Source organism: Psammomys obesus, unplaced genomic scaffold (assembly GCF_907164565.1).
Source record: "Psammomys obesus unplaced genomic scaffold, mPsaObe1.curated_primary_1811, whole genome shotgun sequence".
In the NCBI taxonomy this organism is placed as follows: Eukaryota; Metazoa; Chordata; class Mammalia; order Rodentia; family Muridae; genus Psammomys; species Psammomys obesus.
Genome location: NW_026590571.1, coordinates 2441509 through 2462512, shown reverse-complemented (window position 1 = coordinate 2462512; position 21004 = coordinate 2441509). Strand labels below are relative to the sequence as shown.

Sequence of the window (21004 nt, the reverse complement as noted above, 5' to 3'; positions counted from 1 at the left end):
CAGAACCCGGGAGTCAGAGGCAGGAGGATCTCTGTGAGCTTGAGGCCAACCTGGTCTACAAAGTGAATCTAGGACTGCCAGGGCTGCACAGAGAAACCCTGTCTCGGGGGGTGGTGGGGAGAGGGAATAAGCTAACAGCAGAATGTTGAGCAAAATAACATTGTGGAGATATTCAGAGAAATTGTTTTATAAAGCATCCAGAGGATTTAGTCTAAAACTTTGGGGTTTATTCATAGAGTCCTTTAAAACACACTGTGTAAGTTCATCAGTGCCCAGTAGGCCTCGTTGCTAGGCCCTGTTGCTATGAATATCAACATTCCTGACCTGCCCCCTTCCGAATCTACTTCCCGATATGACGTCATCATTAGGAACCAACACTCATTTTTGAGTGTCGTCTGAGACCTACTGGCTGTGCTTTTGTGGTGTTCTTCTTCTCTTCTGAGGGACTTCAGGAGAATGGGTCTGTGCCATTTGGACTCACCCTGCTACTCTCAGCTGGAGACCTGCTGAGACTGTCTTGGTGTTCAAGCTCCCGCCATGGCTGAAGCATCCTCTCAAGTGCATCAGAACTCTGACCTCGACTGTGAGGACACAGTCAACGCCCATATCCAGCTGCAGCTCTATGCCTCAAATGTGTACGAGTCTATGGCCTTCTATTTTGACCGTGATGATGTGGCCCTGGGGAACTTAAAGCACTTCTTCTTGAGCAAGTCACACAACTGCAAGGCTGGTGCCGAGATGTTCCTGTACCTTCAGAATGAACATGGAGGCCGCGTTGTCTCTCATGACATCGGGAGACCAGAAGGTCAGAGTTGGCACAGGGCCGTTCAGGCCATGGAGTGCGCCTTGAACTTGGAGAAAGTCATCCACAAGAGCCTGCTGAACCTGCAGGAATTGGTCAAGGCAGAAGACGATGCCCACCTCCGCCATTTCCTGGAGCAACACTGTCTGGATGCGCAGGTCCAAGTTCTGAAGGAGATGTGCGATTACTGGGCAAACCTGCAGCAGATGGGGGCTCCGAGCAGTACTTGGCTGAGAACTTCTTTGACAAGCTCACCCTGTCATAAAGCCTCATGTGGACTGGACTGGTATGTCCCCAATGCTATGGGGTCTTCCTCCAGTCATTTGACAATGTTCATGCTGTTTTTGAGGTAAGTTCACTTATCCTGTTTCTGTTTGACTGTTGTTTGAAATAAAATTTGTTTCCAGCAAAATTAAAGTATCAAGAAGATGGGTAAACTTATCTTTAGGACCTGTGGGAGTAGATTGTTATGGTACTTGACCAGTATTCAGGAATCCGTGGGCTGTATCTCAAACAAGGGTATGGTGACACAGCACCATGGAGATGGAGACAAGACTATCAGAAGTTGACAATTGTTTGCAGAACTTGAAAGAACAATTCTTGATTTCATATTGAAAAACAAAAAACCCAGAATTGCTAGAACAATCCTGTATAACAGATTATTTGGAGGTATCTCCATCCTTGATCTCAAATTGTACTACAGAGCAACAGTAATGAAAACTGCATGGTACTGGCATAGAAACAGAATCTGGAAACAACCCAGGTGTCCCTCAGCTGAGGAATGGATACAGAAATTGTGATACATTTACACAATGGAATACTACTCAGCAATTAAAAACAAGGCAATTATGAAATTTGCAGGCAAATGGTGGGAACTGGAAAAGATCATCCTGAGTGATTTATCCCAGAAGCAGAAAGACATACATGGTATATAGTCACTTATAGGTGGATATTAAACTTATAATATAGGATAAACATACTAAAATCTGTACACCTAAAGAAGCTAATCAGGAAGGACCCTGGGTAAGATGATCAATCCTCACTCAGAAAAGCAGACAGGAAAGACATCAGAAGAGGGAAAACACAGGGAACCTACCACAGAGGACCTCTGAAGGATTCTACCCATCAGGGAATCAAAGCAGATGCTGAAACTCATAGCCAAATGTTGGGCAGAGTGCAGGGAATCTTATGAAAGAAGGGGCAGATAGAAAGACCTGGAAAGGACAGGAGCTCCACAAGGAGAGCAACAGAACAACAACAACAACAAAAAATCTGGGCACAGGTGTCTTTTTTGAGACCGATATTCTAGCCAAGGACTATGCATAGAGATAATCTAGAACCCCTGCACAGATGTAGCCCATGGCAACTGAGTCTCCCTAGTAATGGGAACAGGAACTGTCTCTGACATGAACTCAGTGGCTGACTTTTTGATCACCTCCCCGCTGAGGGGGCTGCAGCCTTAGCAGGCCACAGAGGAAGACCATGGAGCCAATCCTGATGAGACCTGGTAGGTTAGGGTCAGAGGAAGGGGAGGAGGAACTTCCCTATCAGTGGACTTGGAGAGGGACATGGAAGGAGAAGAGGGAGGGAGAGTAGGGTTGGGTGGGGACAAGAGAGGGGGCTACAGCTTCGATACAAAGTATATACAAACTATATTTAATACAAAGTAAATAAATTAAAAAAGAAAAAAATATCAGAAGTTGAATGCCACCCTCTGCTTTCCAGCAAGGTGGCAGCCCTCCTGAGCTATGTGAGATGTCTCATAAAATAAAACAATCTTCTCACCTTAAAAAAAATAAATGTGGATCTCATAGAAGTTTTAAAATTGATGTTCAGGAATATTTTTCCATAGTCATCCTCAGTTATTTTGTAGCTTTGCATATCCAGAAGGGTGAAGGGAAAAGGCAGTCATTTTGTCCCTGGAAAAGTTCAAATTCCCCTTTGTCATCATCTGTGAACAAGAGGCTTGTTGATTGGGTTTGATAGATTGAGTCATCAGGATAATTTTCCTTTATGCATAATAACTGTGTAAGCATCTGGTGTCATTGGGGCAGAAGATAAGAAATGATAGAGGAAAACATTTACAATAAAAAGTCCCAGGTTGTGGGTGGATAACTTACTGACAGTGTACTTTCCTAGCCCTGTGAGTTCCACCATTCTATCAAAAACTTCCCCCAGAATTTAAAAACAAAGGCATCTTTGAATATATCCAAAAACTTAGTGTTAGTGTTTCTCTTTTTCACTAAATTTATTTCTTACTTGACATTCCTGTCAAAGCTTCCCATCCTCTCTGCCCAGTCCCTTCCTCTCCTCCTCCTCTCTTCCACCTCTCTTTCTTCTCAGAGAAGAGGAAGCCTCCCATGGAGATCATGTAGTGTTTCTTGATTCCAGATAGCACAAAATGTTTTTAGAAGAGGTTATGACAGAGAACCTACTTGACTGGGCTATCCTGGCCTGCAATGATAATGAAACCACTCTTCAGCTTGACTTCCACATAGCCACAGGTGACTTACTGAGGTCACTGGAGAGCAGGAATGGGCATATGTCAAATACAACATTTTGGTGGTTTCAATTACTTGATATTAAAATACACTTATCATGTACAAGGGCCATGGATAAAGGTCTTATTTAGGATGTCAAACAAAATTATAAAGAACCTAGAGTGTTAAGGCCCAAGAACTGAGTAGAACCGGGCAGAGTGAAGTTTACAGACCGTTAGTAATTGTGTTTCAGGGTTCTTAAGATAATGGTGGTCAGCTAGGCAATCTGCTGACATTGTTATTGTGGGATGAACAAAGACTGGATTTTCAGGAACAGCAGAAGATGAACACGTGAAAGAAGCAACAGTAGCAGACCCCAGGAAATTGAAAGTACTGAGAAGAATGCTGAAGCACTGGACATAGACAAAAGATAATGAAAATGACAAACTTTATTAGACTATATGAAGAAGCTGCATCAAGAGAATGGAAAGACCTCCCTGAGTTAGGAGTCCCTGGGGGCCTCACAGTGAGATGCTTTAATTGACTTCCAGGGCATTCCACCTCTCAGACTCCCTACTTGTCTTCCTGATTCATACCATTTCTGCCAACTTTTAGCAATTTGTAACAGTTGAAATGTCCTGGGGTAGGGGTGGGGGTGGGATTTGGGGTTGGGTGATGACACAACTCTAGAAGTCATCACTGCTTTCCTAATGTATTGGCCTAAGATTGCCTGACCCTCCTCCAATACCCAGTCTTAGAAATCACAGAATTTCTGTGCCCGATTACTGCTGTGGGGCGTTTTTCAGGTATCAAACAGAAGGGGACCTTCAGGGGTACACCATTAAGGCTTATCCAGAGAGCTGCTGTAGAACTTAGTTGGCATGTACCAATGTGCCTCTTCTGATGCTAAGTAGACAGGTTGATCAGGACCTAGAGGCATTAAAAGTTTCTGTTTCTGAAGTAAAACAACAGTCAGAGTCCCTCACTGAAATGATCCTACAAAACTGGAACGATGTAGAGTTACTTCTTATGAGATAAAGGAAACTATGTATGGATTTGGAAAAAAAACCCCTGCTATTTCCATGCCAATTGATCAGGAGTAATGAAAGAATTGCCATGGTTGAAAAAAAAAAAAACCTCAGAGAGAAAGAAAAAACATAAATCAGATAATTGGTACCCATCTGTGTTCTTTTGGTACCACTGGCTCACTACTCTGCTATCAGCACTGGCTGGGCCTTTAATTCTTATTCTTATTGGATTAACAGAGGACCTGCATCTTAAGCTAAAGCAGGATAAGTCTGTGATGTGACTCATTCACTAAGATCAGTGGAGAATGTAATAGGACCCAGATTTGAGTAGGCCCCTAGCACAACTGATTCTATAATGGAAAGGCCATTCAGGCTGTAAGATATTAAGCACATAGACAGAACCCCCTGCCAAAACTAAAACAAAGGCCTAATCCATCAAAGTCCACAGTTCTGGAAAAGTCCGAAAATGTATTAACCTTGTTTTTTGGCTTCTGTAGTTCTGCTTTTGACTAAATGTTCTTGTCAACTGAAGTATGTCAACTCAGAACATAGCTTTTGTATTTAAAAGCTCACTCTCAGAAAGGCTCAGTATTATCCTGGAATCCCAAATACCCAGTGTAGTAACCAGCTGGCTAATAAAGATGTTCTATTGGCTTAAACCTATGCCTGAGCATGGTGAATGCCCCACAGTATTTAGACTATACACATAGAAGGTGTACTCATAGTCTATAAAAGTGTAGCAAGTAACCACATTAGGTCACTTTTGCTACTAGCAGTAAATGTCAGATAAGACCGAAGGAAGAATAACTGTAGTCTGTTTGATTACCTATGCAGAGTGAGATTCAGAGTATGATTTGGGCAATCTCAATCTGTGATCTTGTTTAGTTTCTGTTCCAGTATGAATATTCTTATATCCCCAAAATGGATGTGTTAGAATTCTAATCTTAAATTGATGGTATAGAAAGTAGGATCTGTGGGAAGTGATTAGATCATGAAAGCACAGCCTACAGGAGTGGGGTGAATGCCTTTTCAAAGATGCCAGAGTTCATGTCAGAGACAGCCCCTGTTCCACTTTCTAGGGCACCCACTTGGAGACTGAGCTGCCATAGTCTAAATCTGTGCAGTGGCTGGCTCTTTGATCACCTCCCCCTAAGTGGGGGCAGCCTTACCAGGCCACAGAGGAAGACAATGCAGCCAGTCCTGATGAGACCTGATAGGCTAGGGTCAGATGGAAGAGGAGGAGGACCTCCCTTATCAGTGGATTGGGGGAGGGGTATGGGAGGAGATGAGGGAGGGAGGGTGGAATTGGGAGGGGATGAGGGAAGGGGCTATAGCTGGGATACAAAGTGAAGAAATTGTAATAAATTACAAAAAAAAAAAAAACTATGCCTGAAAGACATGTCTCACCACTACCTTCCATGCAAGAGTAAAAAGAGGAGATATCATCTCTCAGGAAGCAGCCCTCCACCAGACACCACATTATGCCAGTTCTTCCATCAAGCACTTCATAGACCCCACAACCATGAGAGTTAAATTCTGGTTGTTGATAAGTTTCTCAGTTGCTAGTATCTTGTTATAACAGCCACAAAAGAAGAAAAATGTCGTTTCATACATGTTGACTTTTTTTCTATTTTTAAAAAATTTTTTATTAATTACACTTTATTCATTTTGTATCCCCCCATAAATCCCTCCCTCCTTCCCTCCCGATCCCACCCTACCTCCCCTTTCTGCATGCATGCCACTCCCCAAGTCCACTGATAGGGGAGGTTCTTCTCTCCTTTCTGATCTTAGTCCATCAGTTCTCATCAAAAGTGGCTGCATTGTCCTCTACTGTGGCCTGGTAAGGCTGCTTCCCCCTCAGGGGGAGGTGATCAACGAGCAGGCTAAACAGATTATGTCAGAGGCAGTCCCTCTTCCCATTACTATGTAATCCACTTGGACACTGAACTGCCATGGGCTACATCTGTGCAGGGGTTCTAGGTTATAGTGAATGATAAAATGTCACTGCGTTTTACTATAATGAAAACATCCATGGGACCAATATGAACATAAATTTTACCTATGGGTCTAGTCAGTTTATTAGATACTATTAAGATGAGATGATAAAATAGTCTAATGAAAAAGTCTTTTACAGCCTAACAGACTGGAAGTTTTGCTTTCCCTCACAGCCATAGTTAGTAACAAACACTCCTTGAGGTCACTTCAGACTGCTATCCTACTGTATGCTCAACTTACTTGTTTAACCTGCTTTTAAGGGAACAATGTAACAGCCAACTTTACTTGCCTTGGATTTTCTATGTAATCAACCTTTATGACTCGAGATAATGGTTAGCTGTGATCTTAGTTACATATTAAGGTTAAAAAATCTTGTAAGATGAATATTCACCATGAATGCTGAGAGGAAAATATTGTATGATAAACAATGACGTTTGTACTGTTATCTGGATCAGTTGGGACAAATTGGAGTCAGTGATTTAATCTCTTGTAAATTTCTGTTACAAAGATTTCCGTAAAGTATCTTTCATTCCTTCCACAAGTGATGACTTCTGTGCTGTTTAATAAAGGAGCGAGCAAAGCTCTTTGTTGGGCATAGACATATAGAGATGGACACAGGCACAAGGTAGTAATAGAGCCACAGGACACCGTCCAGGCAGGCACAGATCCACACTAATTCAACAGACAGACAAGAATGACAGAAGACATAGGAAGAGCAGTGTAGAGAATTCAAATCTGGGCTGGTTCTTGATTAAATAACACCAAAGAGAAATGCTTTGATTTCTTTTTTTTAATGGGACACAGAGGTGTTATTGGTAGCTCTGAGTTTGTTATTAATGCATTTTATTGGCCCATGTGAGGAATATCTAATGTATTAAATATATATGGCACCAAGCTATATTGTAATGTGGATATATCAAGGTACAACACCCAGAAACAACCTTTCTTGGCTCCGTCTTCCCTGGGGCCTTGTCTGAAGCCTTGTGCTACAAGGATATCTACTGAAAATAAGTGTGATTCCCTCATACCAGAACAGTGAAAATAGAAAGCAATCAAGACGGTACTTTCTTGAAGTAATCTAATCAAGGCTATAATTTCTTGAGCCTAGATTTAATTGAATTTTTGTTTCTGTGTTTATAAAATACATCTAAAAATATAAAAGCCACAAATTAGGAAAGAATTAGTAATACAAATTCACAAAACATTCTACAAGGGAGCAGCTAAGGTAAGACTGTGACAAAGGTGAAGGAAGTCAATATATATTTATTTTTTAAAATTCTGCATTTCAAGTTATTTATTATTTATTCTTCTCTTATCTCATACAATACGTCCTGTTGCAGTTTCCCCTTTCTCCACTCCTGCCAGTTGCCTGCCCCTCACATTTCTTCTGCCCCAGGTTCATTGCTTCTCTGTTTCTCTCCAGAAAAGAGCAGGCCTCCTAGAGCTATCAACTACACATGGCATAACAAGATGCAATAAGACTAAGCACAAACCCTCATATCAGGACTGGATGACGCAACCCAGTAGGAGGGAAAAAAAGGGTCCTAAGAGCAGACAAAAGAGTCAGAAACATCCCCTCCCCAATCCCATGGTTTCTCCAGTCAAAATGGTCTTCAATTCTACTGATAATTAATTTAGTACTTGACATATTTAGAGGAAGGATATAATTTGCTAGCAGTAAAGCAACTGTTGAAGACTCTATGGAATATGATAGAATAGAGCTACTCCAGTCTGAGGGCTTATTAGCTATCTGGGAAAGAATTATGCAACTTAAATTTCCAGGCCTGAAGTCTATTATAATAGTCAATATATTGTTTGTTAAAAGGTATGACTAAAGGGCCTGATTCTGTTTCAGTTATGAATATTTAATAGTTTAATGCTACAAGCAAATTTTAAACTACTTTCTGTCTTGGCTTCTTTTATTGGAAATAGGGTTTTTTTTTCTCACATAGTATAGTCTCACTATAATTTCCCTCCTTCTACTACCCTCCCCTCCCATGCAGATCCACATCCTTTCTGTCTCTCATTAGAAAACAAACAGGCATCTGAGGGATAATAACAAAGTAAAAGATAAGATTAAACTAAACCAAACAAACCAGAATAGGACAAACAGAAAGTTGCAAGAACAGATATACACAGACACTCACTGTTATGCACACTCAGTAATTCCATAAAAAGACAAAACTGGAAGTAATAATATATGTGCAAAAGGCCTGTAGGGAAAATAAATATAAAAATGAGAAATTTAAAAGAAAAGGCCTTAAAACGGCATTATGAGACAAGAAATCTCTAAAGATGCCATTGAGTTATGTGGCTTATCTTTAAGAGTAGTCTGTTCAGATCATCTCAAGATGATTTCACCAGACTCTCCAAAGCAGTTCAGGACTTGAGGACCAGGGGTCTGAAATCATTCAGCCAAGGACCTCTTTATAGGACTGGTTGCTCACCTGAGTGGGAATAGAAGTACCTGATTGTGGGCAAATCCAACAGTTTCCCAACCAAATGCAAATTCATGCTTAACTGGCTTGAGCAGAAATCTATAAAATAGGAGATGTCCTCTTCCTGCTCATCATCACTAGCTCAGAAGGTTCTTCTCTCTTTTCAGTTGCAATAAGATCTGATAGATGCAGATATTGAGGGATTTCTTCACTTGGTTGTCTAAGCTCTCTTTCTTGATTAAAGACAATTTATTTTTCTCAGTTAAAAAAAAAGAGTAGTCTGTTTCCTCAGTGAGATGCTCTTGGAAAAAACTAAACATTCATTTGCAAGTGATTATCAATTGGAGGTAGCTTCTGGTTTAGAGATATGGGAATGTGCCTTTATTTTTTTATTTTTATATTTTTAGCTTCAGGGCCCCATCTGATGCAGACCCATGCATGCTGCCTCAGTCTCTGTGAATTCATAAGTTCATTGGTCCTGCTGTGTTTAGAAGGCCTTGTTTCCTTGGTGTCTTTCATCACCTCTGACTATTAGATTCATCCCATTTCCTCTTCTGTGGGGTTCTCTGAGCTGTGAGGGGAGATATTTGATGGAGACATCATGTTTAGGGCTCAGTGTTCTTAAGTCTCTCATTCTCTGCATATGGTCTGTCTGTGGGTTTCTGTATTTGTTCCCATCTGTTGCAGAAGGAAGCTTCTCTCATGATGGCTGAGCAAGGTACTGATCTTAGTCTAGTCAAATGTCATTAAGAGTTACTTTATTGCTACATTTCTTTAGTAGTACAGTAGTATTTGGTTTTCCTTTAGGTCTCTGTGTTATGTAGTTTCAGGTACTCAGTCACTCAAGTTGCATCAAGTATGGCTTCCTTTTTGTAGAGTGGGCCTTAAGTCAAATCAGATATTCGGTGGTTATTACCACAAACTATGTGCCACCATTTTATAAGCATATCATGCTGGCAGGACAAACACCATTGTAAATGAAAGGGTTTGTAGATGAGTTGGTGTTTGAATTTCTGTTTTGGGAGCTTCCAGTACCAAGAATACTAGTTATTAGGGGTGAAAGCTCTAGCTAGGCACCAGTTTGATTTCTCTGTGTTCAGTCATGTAGGTTCTGTTTTCAGCAATTAGGCCCTTTTCATCAGTTTGTGGAGAGCAGCTTATAGCCTTGTTCTTCATCTTCTTCATCCATAAATGGAGCTAGCTACAGAAGAGACCCTAGGAGGGTTTTATGAGATTACAGAAATGAAATCACATTATTAGCAACTGACACACATGGTTATTGATATTCTAATTATAAAAGGAGTACGGGATTAGAGAAATTAGAAGCAGGAAAAAATAGCCAAGGAATGCAGTTGGATACATAAGTTCAGTTGGCTTTACTGAAAATATTTCCTTTAAATAAGTAGTTTATATGAGAAACTATGTGTCACATTTGTAAGTAAAGGAATGGAATTCAGTGTTCTTCCTCAGTTATGTTTCAGTTATAGTTATCCATTTCTGCACAACAAATCATCCCTAAATGTAGTGCTCAAACCAATGTTTTATTTTTATCCCCTTCTGTTCTGTGGATTGAGCCACCTTAGCAAGTTATGGTCCCACCTGGAAACACTTATGCAGTCAGAATCAGAGGCTGGCTTGGACTATAGGCTTCAAAGAGCCTTGCACTCACAGACAGTACACTTATAAAGCTGACAGTCAGGATTTGGTTGTTGACAGAGCCTGTAATTGAGCCCAGTGACCAGAACATCTAAACCACATCCATGTTGCTTGCTCTCACAGGCCAGTAAATGGGCCCTAAAGGTCTCCTCAAGACGAGTGTTTCAAAGGCCCGAAGAGAAGTTTCAATTCTTCTTAAAACACAGTGTCAGGCCTCATGTCCAGAGTACCACTTCTACCACATACTACTGGTCACACAGAGTCAACTTGTATTCAATATGGGATGTAACAACACAAGAGGAAAAAACAAAACAAAACAGCAGGGCATAATATTTATTGTGGGCCTTGTGGACACTGATCACCACTACTTCTCATTGTCACTTTGGAGGAAGACCTAGGGATCCAGACTGAAATTCATTCTTTAACTAGCTAATTGGTCTGGGAATTTAATTATACATTATTGATATTGAACTAATGTCTCTTTTAATTCCATAATTCTTGATCTCTTCTTAATTAATTGGACATCTTTATTTATCTTCGTGATCCTTTGTTTTCTATTTAAAAATGTTTAAACAGAAATATAGTTTATTTGTAAAAAAAAAAAAAACCTTACTATATTTTTAGAAGCAAGAATTGGAAAAAATATATTCTTTGTGGAATATTTCAAGTCACCTAATTTTGGCTTATCTGCTTATCTATCTTAAAAAGGCAAAATGGGGAGTGATACAACTTTTTCATTAAAATTAATTTAAAATACTCTGTAATTGACTTTTAGAAGTTTGAGTGAGTTTCAAATTTACAATTTCACTGTTGCTCCAGTTTGCTTCTCTGCTGCAAAATAAGAAGAGGAAAAGCCAACATCACAGTTTCCTCCAAGGGCCCCATCTTACTTTACTTGCTTTTTCTGTGATAAATACCACAACCAATAGCATCTTGGGGAGGAAAGGATTTTAGCTTCAAACTGTCAGGTCACAGCCTATCACTGAGGGAAGCCAGGGCTGAAACTCAAGGCAGGAACCTGGAAACAGAAACTAAAGCAGAGGCCCTGGAGAGACATTGCTTGTTGGCTTGCTCTTCTGGACCTACCCAGCCTGTTTTCTTATACTTTCTTATACTTCTCTGTGGGTGTGTGGCACTATCCACAAAGACTAGGCCCTTCCATAGCAACCATTAATTTAAAAAAAATGCTTCACAGACTTGTCCACAGGCCAATCTGGTGGAGGCAATTCCTTAGTTGAGGTTCCTCCTTCCCAGGTGACTCTAACTTGTGCTAAGTAGATAAAAAAACTAAAAAGCACAGTAGCTTATATTTTAAATTTATATTAGCAAATCAGCTCATGAGAAACATAAGAAGGGCTTAGAATATTTCTAAGTACTGCATACAGTATGGAACCATTTTATACAGAAAATGTTTCCTGAATGTTATAATAAATTCATTACATTGAAAGAGGGTATTGATGCAACATTTACACATTATTCTTTACCCTATTAAGTCAGACATCTACCTTTTGACCTTGACAGTTGATTCTATTCCTTCAGTGTCTGAGCTGCCTTTGGATTTTCTGTAGCCAACGGCATCACATTATTTTAGACTTCCTATAAATTAATAGACAGAAGACAATAAGCACCCATTCCAACACTGACTGTATCATTCACTAAAATATTTTTCTCTTTATTGATGCCAAAGTTTCTAAGGTAAAATATGGAAAGTTGGATACCTTTTCAAAATGAATCCTTTATGTTAAACCAATATCATTATATTTGCCTCTTTTTTCCACTGCCATGCTGGATACAGCTCAGTGACTCCTTCACATAGACTTCTCATCTCCAAATCTTAATGCCTGACATTGCACATGGAAGGAATGTTGAGATGCTTCCTCAGAACGTAGAAAGACCTAGATCTGTGTTCTTAAAATTCCACTTCATAAGGGAGTTATTTTGAAGTTTTGAGGTTAATGCTTACAAATAAATAATATGTTAGAGGTTTTTTTTTTTTTATTTCATATCAGTAGTGAATGCTAATGATCTGAGTTACTGGAGTCAGCTTGCATGTTCCAAATGTCACAGTATTTAAGAACAACTTTCATAAAAGCATTTAAGATTTGTATCTCCCGCTGCCACAATATACACACTTACAGCATAACAGTGAGTGATATTTTCAATGTAAAATTGAGAATATTCACAGTAAAGGGAAAAACACATAATATATGTCTTAAGGTGCCCAGAAGCAGGCAGTTAGACCAGATCTGGATAGCATACAATAAAAGAGGTGATCCTAAGATACAGAACTAGAGTAATATGTAAGTGAAGCAAGGAATCAATCCAATCCACTAAGGTATGGGGTAATGCTGGCACTCCCTAATCTCCTCCCATGTCCCCCTCCTAAGTCCACTGATAGGGGAAGTGTTCCTTTTATCTGACACTAGCCTCTCATCAGGACTGGCAGCATTGTTTTCCTTTGCCTTCCTGGCAAGGCTGCTCCCCCATCAGGAAGCAGACACAGAGTTCATGTCAGAGACAGTCCTGTTCCCATTACTAGGGAACTCACTTGGAGACTGAGCTGCCATGGGCTACATCTGTGCAGGGGTTCTAGGTTATCTCCATGCATGGTGTCCAGATTTTTTGGTTCTGTTGCTCTACTTGTGGAGCTTCTGTCCCCTCCAGGTTTTTCTCTTTCTCCCTTCTTTCATAAGATTCCCTGCATTCTGTCCAAAACTTGGCTATGAGTTTCAGCATCTGCTTTGATACCTTGCTGGGTAGAGTCTTTCAGAGGCCCTCTGTGGTAGGCTCCTATCCTGTTCTCTGTTTTCTCCCTCTTCTGATACCTGTCCTGTTTGCCTTTCTGAGTGAGGAATGATCATGTTACCCAGGGTCCTCCTTGTTGCTTAGCTTCTTTAGGTGTACAGATTTTAGTATGTTTATCCTATATTATATGTATAATATCCACTTATAAGTGAGTATGTTTATCTTTCTGCTTCTGGGATACCTCACTCAGGATGATCTTTTCTAGTTCCCACCATTTGCCTGCAAATTTCATGATTTCCTTGTTTTTAATTGCTGAGTAGTATTCCATTGTGTAAATGTGCCACAATTTCTGTATCCATTCCTCAACTGAGGGACATCTGGGTTGTTTCCAGATTCTGGCTATTGCTCTTGGAGTTATCTGAAACTCATTCAAAAGGAGGTTTCTAATGTCCACTCCTGGGAGTTTTGCTAATCTACCATTCTTGTTGGGAGCATTGTCAGCCCAGTTGTCTTAGCTTCCTTTAACATACACTTACACGCACACAAACACACATTCTTATACAATGTGCACTCTGTATGATTTTCATTAAATATAAAATAATATTGAATAAAATATAAAATAACATTTCCATAGATACATTCTCTGATGTATAGGTCAAAACAGAAACAATCTGAAAGTTCATCAGAAAGACTGCAAAAAATAAAACTGCTTTCTTTTTGGTCCATACTATACAGAACAGAATGGATGGGACTGCTGGTGGGGCACTCCCTTGCTTGTTACAGTAGAATCCAAGCCATTCAGTCTAGGTCTCCTAGCAACTGAGTGGCCCCAGTGAAACAGATCTCTGAGGCTGAGACTGTGGTCCCACAGACAAAAGTAGTATGGGAGACCACAGGCTGCCAGGGAATCAGGCTCGGCGGACAGTAAAGCCAAAATCGCAGGACAAGGCCAGAAAATATGTGCCGAAGAACTCTTCCAAGTGTTTTTTAAAACTCAGGAAAGAGCAAACGAAGATGCCCACATCCGTGGAGGCCCAGCAGCGGCAGAATGTTAAGGAACGGCCAGATGACTCCAGGAAAAGCGGGACACCAATTGAACGGCTAACCCCACGCAGCATGGAGAATTCCCTTTTCCCAACGATTTCTCGCCGAGCGCGCAGTTCCATCACCAAGAGTCAGAGAAAGCTGACCAGTGATTCAGGACTATATCACTCTCCTTTGTCAGTCCAGCAAACACATAGAACTTTCTTGGACGATATAGGTGCCCACCAGAATAATCATCTGCTGTCTCCCTGGCCTCGAGGAGAAGATACTTCTGCAGACATATTAATCAAAATGCTGGAAACACCGAAATATAACCGGACGCTGGAGTACAAGTGGCCCTTCTGGGAAGATCACAGGGAAGCAACCAAGCAGCCCACCAACTCTGGCAAACCGTCTCAAGGGAAGTTTGATCTGGACCCACATAGGCTTTCCTGGTCATGTAGATGCAGTTGGCTCCACGACAGCAAACACAGGAGACAGGATCTGCTTGACTCTTCTCATTATAAATATATATACAAAGGAGGGGAAGATAAGTGGGCTGAAAGTTTTAGAGATCCCATGAAGCAAACTGACACGAGATATGAAAACCAACTAAGCTATGAAGAGTCACCTGTCAAGAAAACTGATCTGTGTACTTTTGATCTCAAGTATAATAGGAAAATGAGCAGAATAAAGGACATCGCACTCTCTAATCAGGAAACCAGCTTTATCATAAAACTCCAAACCCAGCAAAATGCTCTTAAAGCCCACAAGGAGATTATGAATGAACCATCATACTTGAAAAGCAACCATCTGACAATACTAGGAAATGAAGACCTTGTAACTGATCCAGATGATCTTGAGCTTCAATGTGACAACATCAGTGACCCAGGAAAAGTTGAACAAGCTTTTAAACCAACTGACTGGAAATACCATATAAGAAAGGATGATCCTACAACCAGCACCCTTGAGCAGTTATTTATGAGAAAGAGATGGGCTTGTGGGTGCTCTAGTTCTACATCAAAAATACATTCAGATGGTGAAGATTACAATAACAATGATGAAGAAGGGAAGAAAGTGATGGAACATCAGAAAAAATATAAGTAGATGGTTTTCTAATTATGACTGACTTGGCTATATCTAGCACTCATTTTACACATCAGTTAAAGTATACATGAAGAAATAATTCTCATTGAACTTCTGCCTTGCCTTCATGAATATGTTGGATCCTATCTCAACTACAGGATGAATATTCACATGTACCTTTTCCACATTTTTGTAACATTGAAACATTACATCATTACATCAATCAATGATAAGAATACATAAAACCATTAATAAAAACAGTTGGTCTAAGAAAGATCTAGTGAATACACCAACAATGTTAGAAAAATCTTGAAACACCACAATTGCACAGAATAAAAGGAAACTTGTATAGCTCTCTATGGATTAAAATGTAAAGAAATAACTGTGGCAATTATTTTGCCAACTAAAACTTGAAATCAATAGCTAAATAAATGTGAATTCATCTCCTTTTGTAGTAACTGTGATTTAAATTTCAAATTCATTTTGGCATTTACAACATTAATTTCCATTTGCTTGTCTGTACAGAACAACCCCAATGGCTATTTTCATTTATGCTCTTTGTGAATGTTCTGTGATAACAGTTAAAATTGAATATCTTCACAATTAAATCTTTTTCACATGTGGAACTTGCAAATTTTGCCCTCTCATAGCACCTTTTACTATTTTTTTTCTCTGCAGAAGGTGTTAGGTTGAAATATTTCACTTGTCTTTCTTTTGAACCCACTCTATGTTTTGAATGTCACATCCAGAAGGTTAATTCTCATGCAAATATCTAAAGTTTGTTAGGGTCTCAGTAACTAGAATATGCACAAGACAAAATGGATCTTCAAATAGTTGGTAAAAAAATGAGAAACAGGGGAAACATTTTAAAATATAAGATTTTATTTTTATTCTATAAGACTCCCATCACAGGTTAACAATTCATACATTTCTATTGTCATCTTTACCTCTCACAAATATTGTGAAGTTATCCTTGCAAAGGATGACTTCTTTTTTTTTTTTTTTCCTCGAAGTCCCTTTTCTAGTTGAATATAACAGACAGGGTTCTTTTTTGGATTGCATGCTTTTGTCATCATTATTCATAACCACATATGCCTTGGAGAGTCTGTAGTGATGTAGGTCACCCAGCGTGCTAAACTTCCTCATTATACTCTGGTATCTTCATACATAACAATTCATTTTTAACATGACCACTGAAATATTTGAATGCAGACATTAGCAAATTTATTTTGGAAGCAAAATTTCAGTAAATCTGTCAGTAATTAGAAATATATCAAGATGCAGTGGTTCACTGGAAGAGTTGTGATGTCTAACACATGCATCATCAAAAGCACCATATTTTGGGACATAAATCAATTTTGCAATTAGCTGATTTTACATTTTAGCTTTGACCTTTTACTTCATGTAGTCAGTTTCTTCCTATATGAAAAGCAATCCATACCACTGAATTTAAAAAACATTTTGCTGAGAATAATGGAACTATTTCCTATAATTGCTTATGGTAACAGGTAGCACACAATTGATGCTAAGCTTGCATTCATAAAAGAGAGATGGGTATTGCAATGATCCAAAGAAATAAAGGTTTTGATAATACAAATCATTGTATAGTTTCATAGTCTATCATACTTAATGTTAATTTTTGCTCAAAATTAAGAAAAGTTTTTGTGGGGCTGGAGAGATGGCTCAGCAGTTAAGAGCATTGGATGCTCTTCCAGAGGACCTGGACTCAATTGCCAGCACCCACATGACAGCTCACAGCTGTCTGTAACTCCAACTGCAGGAGATTCAACACTCTCACACAGGCAAAACACCAATGCACATAAAATTTTAAAAGAATCAATCATTAATTTTTTTTTGTAATTATAGTGCTGCTTCAAAGTTTGTGCTCCTCAGTGCTTTCCTCTTCAAGGGAGCACAAATCTGGATCCTATTTTCTCTGGCAGCTAAGAAAGTTTTGTAAGGATGACAGGGAGGATGCTTGAAGGCCTTCTCAGTCAGAGGTGATGCTTCCATGACTTGTTCTAGTGTCCTTCATCTTGTGGGAGCAGTCTTCAACTGAGGAACTGACTTGCCTTACTAATCTCCATACACTACCTTTCTTAATCCGCCCTGCTTCCCCCCCACCCCCCTGTGCACCTATGCATTCCACATTTGCAAGCCACTTCTGTGCCATGGTAAAGGGGTGAAATGATCCAGGAGCCTTTAACTTTCCAGAGTAGCTATGGCAGTAGGTTCCCAAATCTGTCACAAACTCATACTACAACAAATATGGACCTATCCCAGGAGAAACTAAAAAAAATCTTTGGACATATCTGAGCTTTCAGGGCCAGCAGGAAGAGGAATTGCTGTGGGTGATTAGTGTCAAGTACTCAAAACACGGGCCTGTCCCAGGAGAAGGAGTCTATGCAGGTTGATTATGAGTCCTGTGCTTCATTAGGTAGACTCCTGTGCATACTTGAATCAAGACCTAAAGTGTAGGAAATATAGTACTGTTATTACAGTATGTATATGTGAAATATTGCAAGATTGGGAAGATTCTGTTAATCTAGGAAGAGAGAAAGGGTGGATTTAAAGTAGAAGAAGCAATCAAAGTTCTCCAGTGTCATAAACCTCTCCATGTATAATATTTGGTCTAACTTGGTGAACCAGAGAGTTTTACTCAGATTACTTACAGAAGGATGGGTAAGGACTTTCCCATATAAACATGGGCAACTTTTGGAGTAGCCATACTACAAAAGATTCTCACCCACCAACAAGTGATAACATATAATATATCTTCTTGAAGGGGTAGAATCTTGAGCATCATCTTCAGAACTCTCCCTCTCATCTAAAAAGGAATGTTAGTAGGTACAATCTTTTATTGGTCTTCTGTGGGGAATATGATTTTAGGACAGCAACAATCATGCAATACCCTGATCATAGTATTTCAAACGCTGATACTTATGGGTCACATAACAATATACTTCCTAGTGTGTATAGTGTTTATTGCAGTGTATTCTATAATTCTCTTTGACAATATTTTCCAACACTCAAATACCAACATTGCTGGAAAATTAATCTGGAGACATGTTTTCACTCTTGATGAAAACAACCACATAGAAAACTTTTATTGAAGCCACTAACCACATAAAGTACCTTGGGGTGACACTAACCAAGCAAGTGAAAGACCTGTTTGAGAAAAACTTCAAGTCTCTGAAGAAAGAAATTGAAGATCTCAGAAGATGGAAAGATCTCCCGTGCTCATGGATTGGTAGGATTAACATTGTGAAAATGGCCATCCTGCCAAAAGCAATCTACAGATTTAATGCAATTCCCATCAAAATACCAACTCAATTCTTTACAGACCTTGAAAAAAAGATTCTCAGCTTCATATGGAGAAACAAAAAACCCAGAATCTCCAAAACAATCCTGTACAACAACAGATCATCTGGAGGTATCTCCATCCCCGATCTCAAGTTGTACTACAGAGCAATAGTAATAAAAACTGCATGGTATTGGCATAGAAACAGAAAGGAGGATCAATGGAACCGCATAGAAGACCCAGAAATAAACCCACACACCTATGAATACTCAATTTTTGACAAAGAAGCCAAAACCATTCAATGGAAAAAAGACAGCATCTTCAACAAATGGTGCTGGTCCAACTGGATGTCCACATGCAGAAAAATGAAAATAGATCTATATTTATCACCCTGCACAAAACTAAAGTCCAAGTGGATCAAAGACCTCAACATAAAACCAGATACTCTAAATCTGTTAGAAGAAAAAGTGGGGAACAGCCTAGAACTCATTGGCACAGGAGACAACTTCCTGAACAGAACACCAACAGCACAGGCTCTAAGAGCAACAATCAATAAATGGGACCTCATGAAACTGAAAAGCTTCTGTAAAGCAAAGGACACTGTCATCAAAACAAAACGCCTGCCTACAGATTGGGAAAGAATCTTCACTAACCCTTTATCTGACAGAGGACTAATATCGAGTATATACAAAGAACTAAAGAAGCTGAAAAGCAGCAAACCAAGTAATCCACTAAAAAATGGGGAACAGAGCTAAACAGAGAATTCTCTGTAGAGGAATATCGAATGGCAGAGAAACACTTAAAGAAATGCTCATCCTCATTAGCCATCAGGGAAATGCAAATCAAAACGACCCTGAGATATCACCTTACACCCATCAGAATGGCCAAAAGGAAAAACTCAAGGGACAACACATGCTGGAGAGGTTGAGGAGAAAGGGGAACCCTCCTCCACTGCTGGTGTGAATGTAAACTGATACAACCACTCTGGAAATCTATCTGGCGCTTTCTAAGACAATTAGGAATAGTGCTTCCTCAAGACCCAGCTATACCACTGCTAGGTATATACCCAAAGTTTGCTCAAGTACACAAAAGAGATATTTGCTCAACCATGTTTATAGCTGCTTTATTTGTAATAGCCAGAACCTGGAAACAACCCAGATGTCCATCAACAGAGGAATGGGTACAGAAATTGTGGTATTTTTACACAATGGAATACTACTCAGCAATCAAAAATAAGGAAATCATGAAATTTGCAGGCAAATGGTGGGACCTAGAAAAGATCATCCTGAGTGAAATATCCCAGAAGGAGAAAGACAAACACGGTATATACTCATTTATATAGACCTATAAGATATGATAAACATAATTAAATCTATACACCTAAAAAAGATAATCAAGAGAGCGGACATGTGGTATGATTATCAATCCTCGTTTTGAAAGACAGATGGGTTGCACATTAAACATTGACAGGAGTCTACTGAGCGCATTTAAAAAACTCTAACTAGCAGTGTTTTCAAAGCAAAGACTCATGACCAAACCTTTGGCAGAGTACAGGGAATCATAAGAAAGAAGGAGAGTTAGTATGATGAGGAAAGGATAGGAGTTCCACAAGGACCAAACATATCTGGGCACAGGGTCTTTTCTGAGACTGACATGCAACCAAGGACCATGTATGAATGTAACCTAGAACCTCTGCTCAGATGTAGCCTGTGGTAACTCAGTAACCAATTGGTTTCCCATAGTGAGGGGAACAAGGACTATTTCTAACAGGAACTCAATGACTGGCTCTTTGGCCTCCCCATCCCCCAAGGGAGGAGCAGTCCTGTTAGGCCACAGAGGAGAGCTTTGCAGCCAGTCCTGAAGATACCTGATAAAACAGGATCGGATGAATGGGGAGGAGGTTCCCCCTATCAGTGGACTTGGCAAGGGGCACGGTGGAGATGAGGAGGGAGGGAGGGACTGGGAGGGAATGAGGGATAGGGACACGGCTGGGATACAGAGTTAATAAAATGTAACTGATAAGAAAAAAATAAAATTAAAAAAATAAAATAAAATAAAAAAAAGAAAAGACAAAACCTAAGAATAATAGGTATAGAGGAAAAAGAAGACTCCCTTCTCCAAGGCCCAGAAAATATTTTCAACAAAATCATTGAAGAAAATTTCCCCAAGTTAAAGGAGAAGCCAATAAGGATACATGAGGCCTACAGAACACCCAACAAATTTGACCAGAAAAGAAAATTCTCCCACTACATAATAATCAAAACAGTAAGTATACAGAACAAAGAAAAAATACTAAAAGCTGCAAGGGAAAAAGGCCATGTAACATATAATGGCAAACCCATTAGAATCACACCTGACTTTTCAACAGAGATTATGCAAGCCAGAAGGGCCTGGACAGATATCATGCAGACCCTAACAGAACACAGATGTCAGCCCAGGCTACTATACCC

At 39.7% G+C, this 21004-nt stretch overlaps 1 protein-coding gene and 1 pseudogene across 1 annotated transcript; both read left to right on the top strand.

The window, feature by feature from the left end:
- The first annotated feature begins 537 nt into the window (after positions 1-537).
- Positions 538-1067, top strand: LOC129677292 (ferritin heavy polypeptide-like 17E; annotated as a pseudogene).
- A 12959-nt stretch (positions 1068-14026) lies between these two features.
- On the top strand, positions 14027-15274 carry LOC129677285 (uncharacterized). The gene has a single exon (XM_055607933.1). It carries the CDS (start codon positions 14027-14029, stop codon positions 15272-15274), a length of 1248 nt encoding a protein of 415 aa, XP_055463908.1.
- The last annotated feature ends 5730 nt before the right edge of the window (positions 15275-21004 follow it).

Coding starts and splice junctions, on each gene's coding strand:
- LOC129677285 (XM_055607933.1), top strand. CDS start 14,027: ATGGGAGACCACAGGCTGCCAGGGAATCAGGCTCGGCGGACAGTAAAG.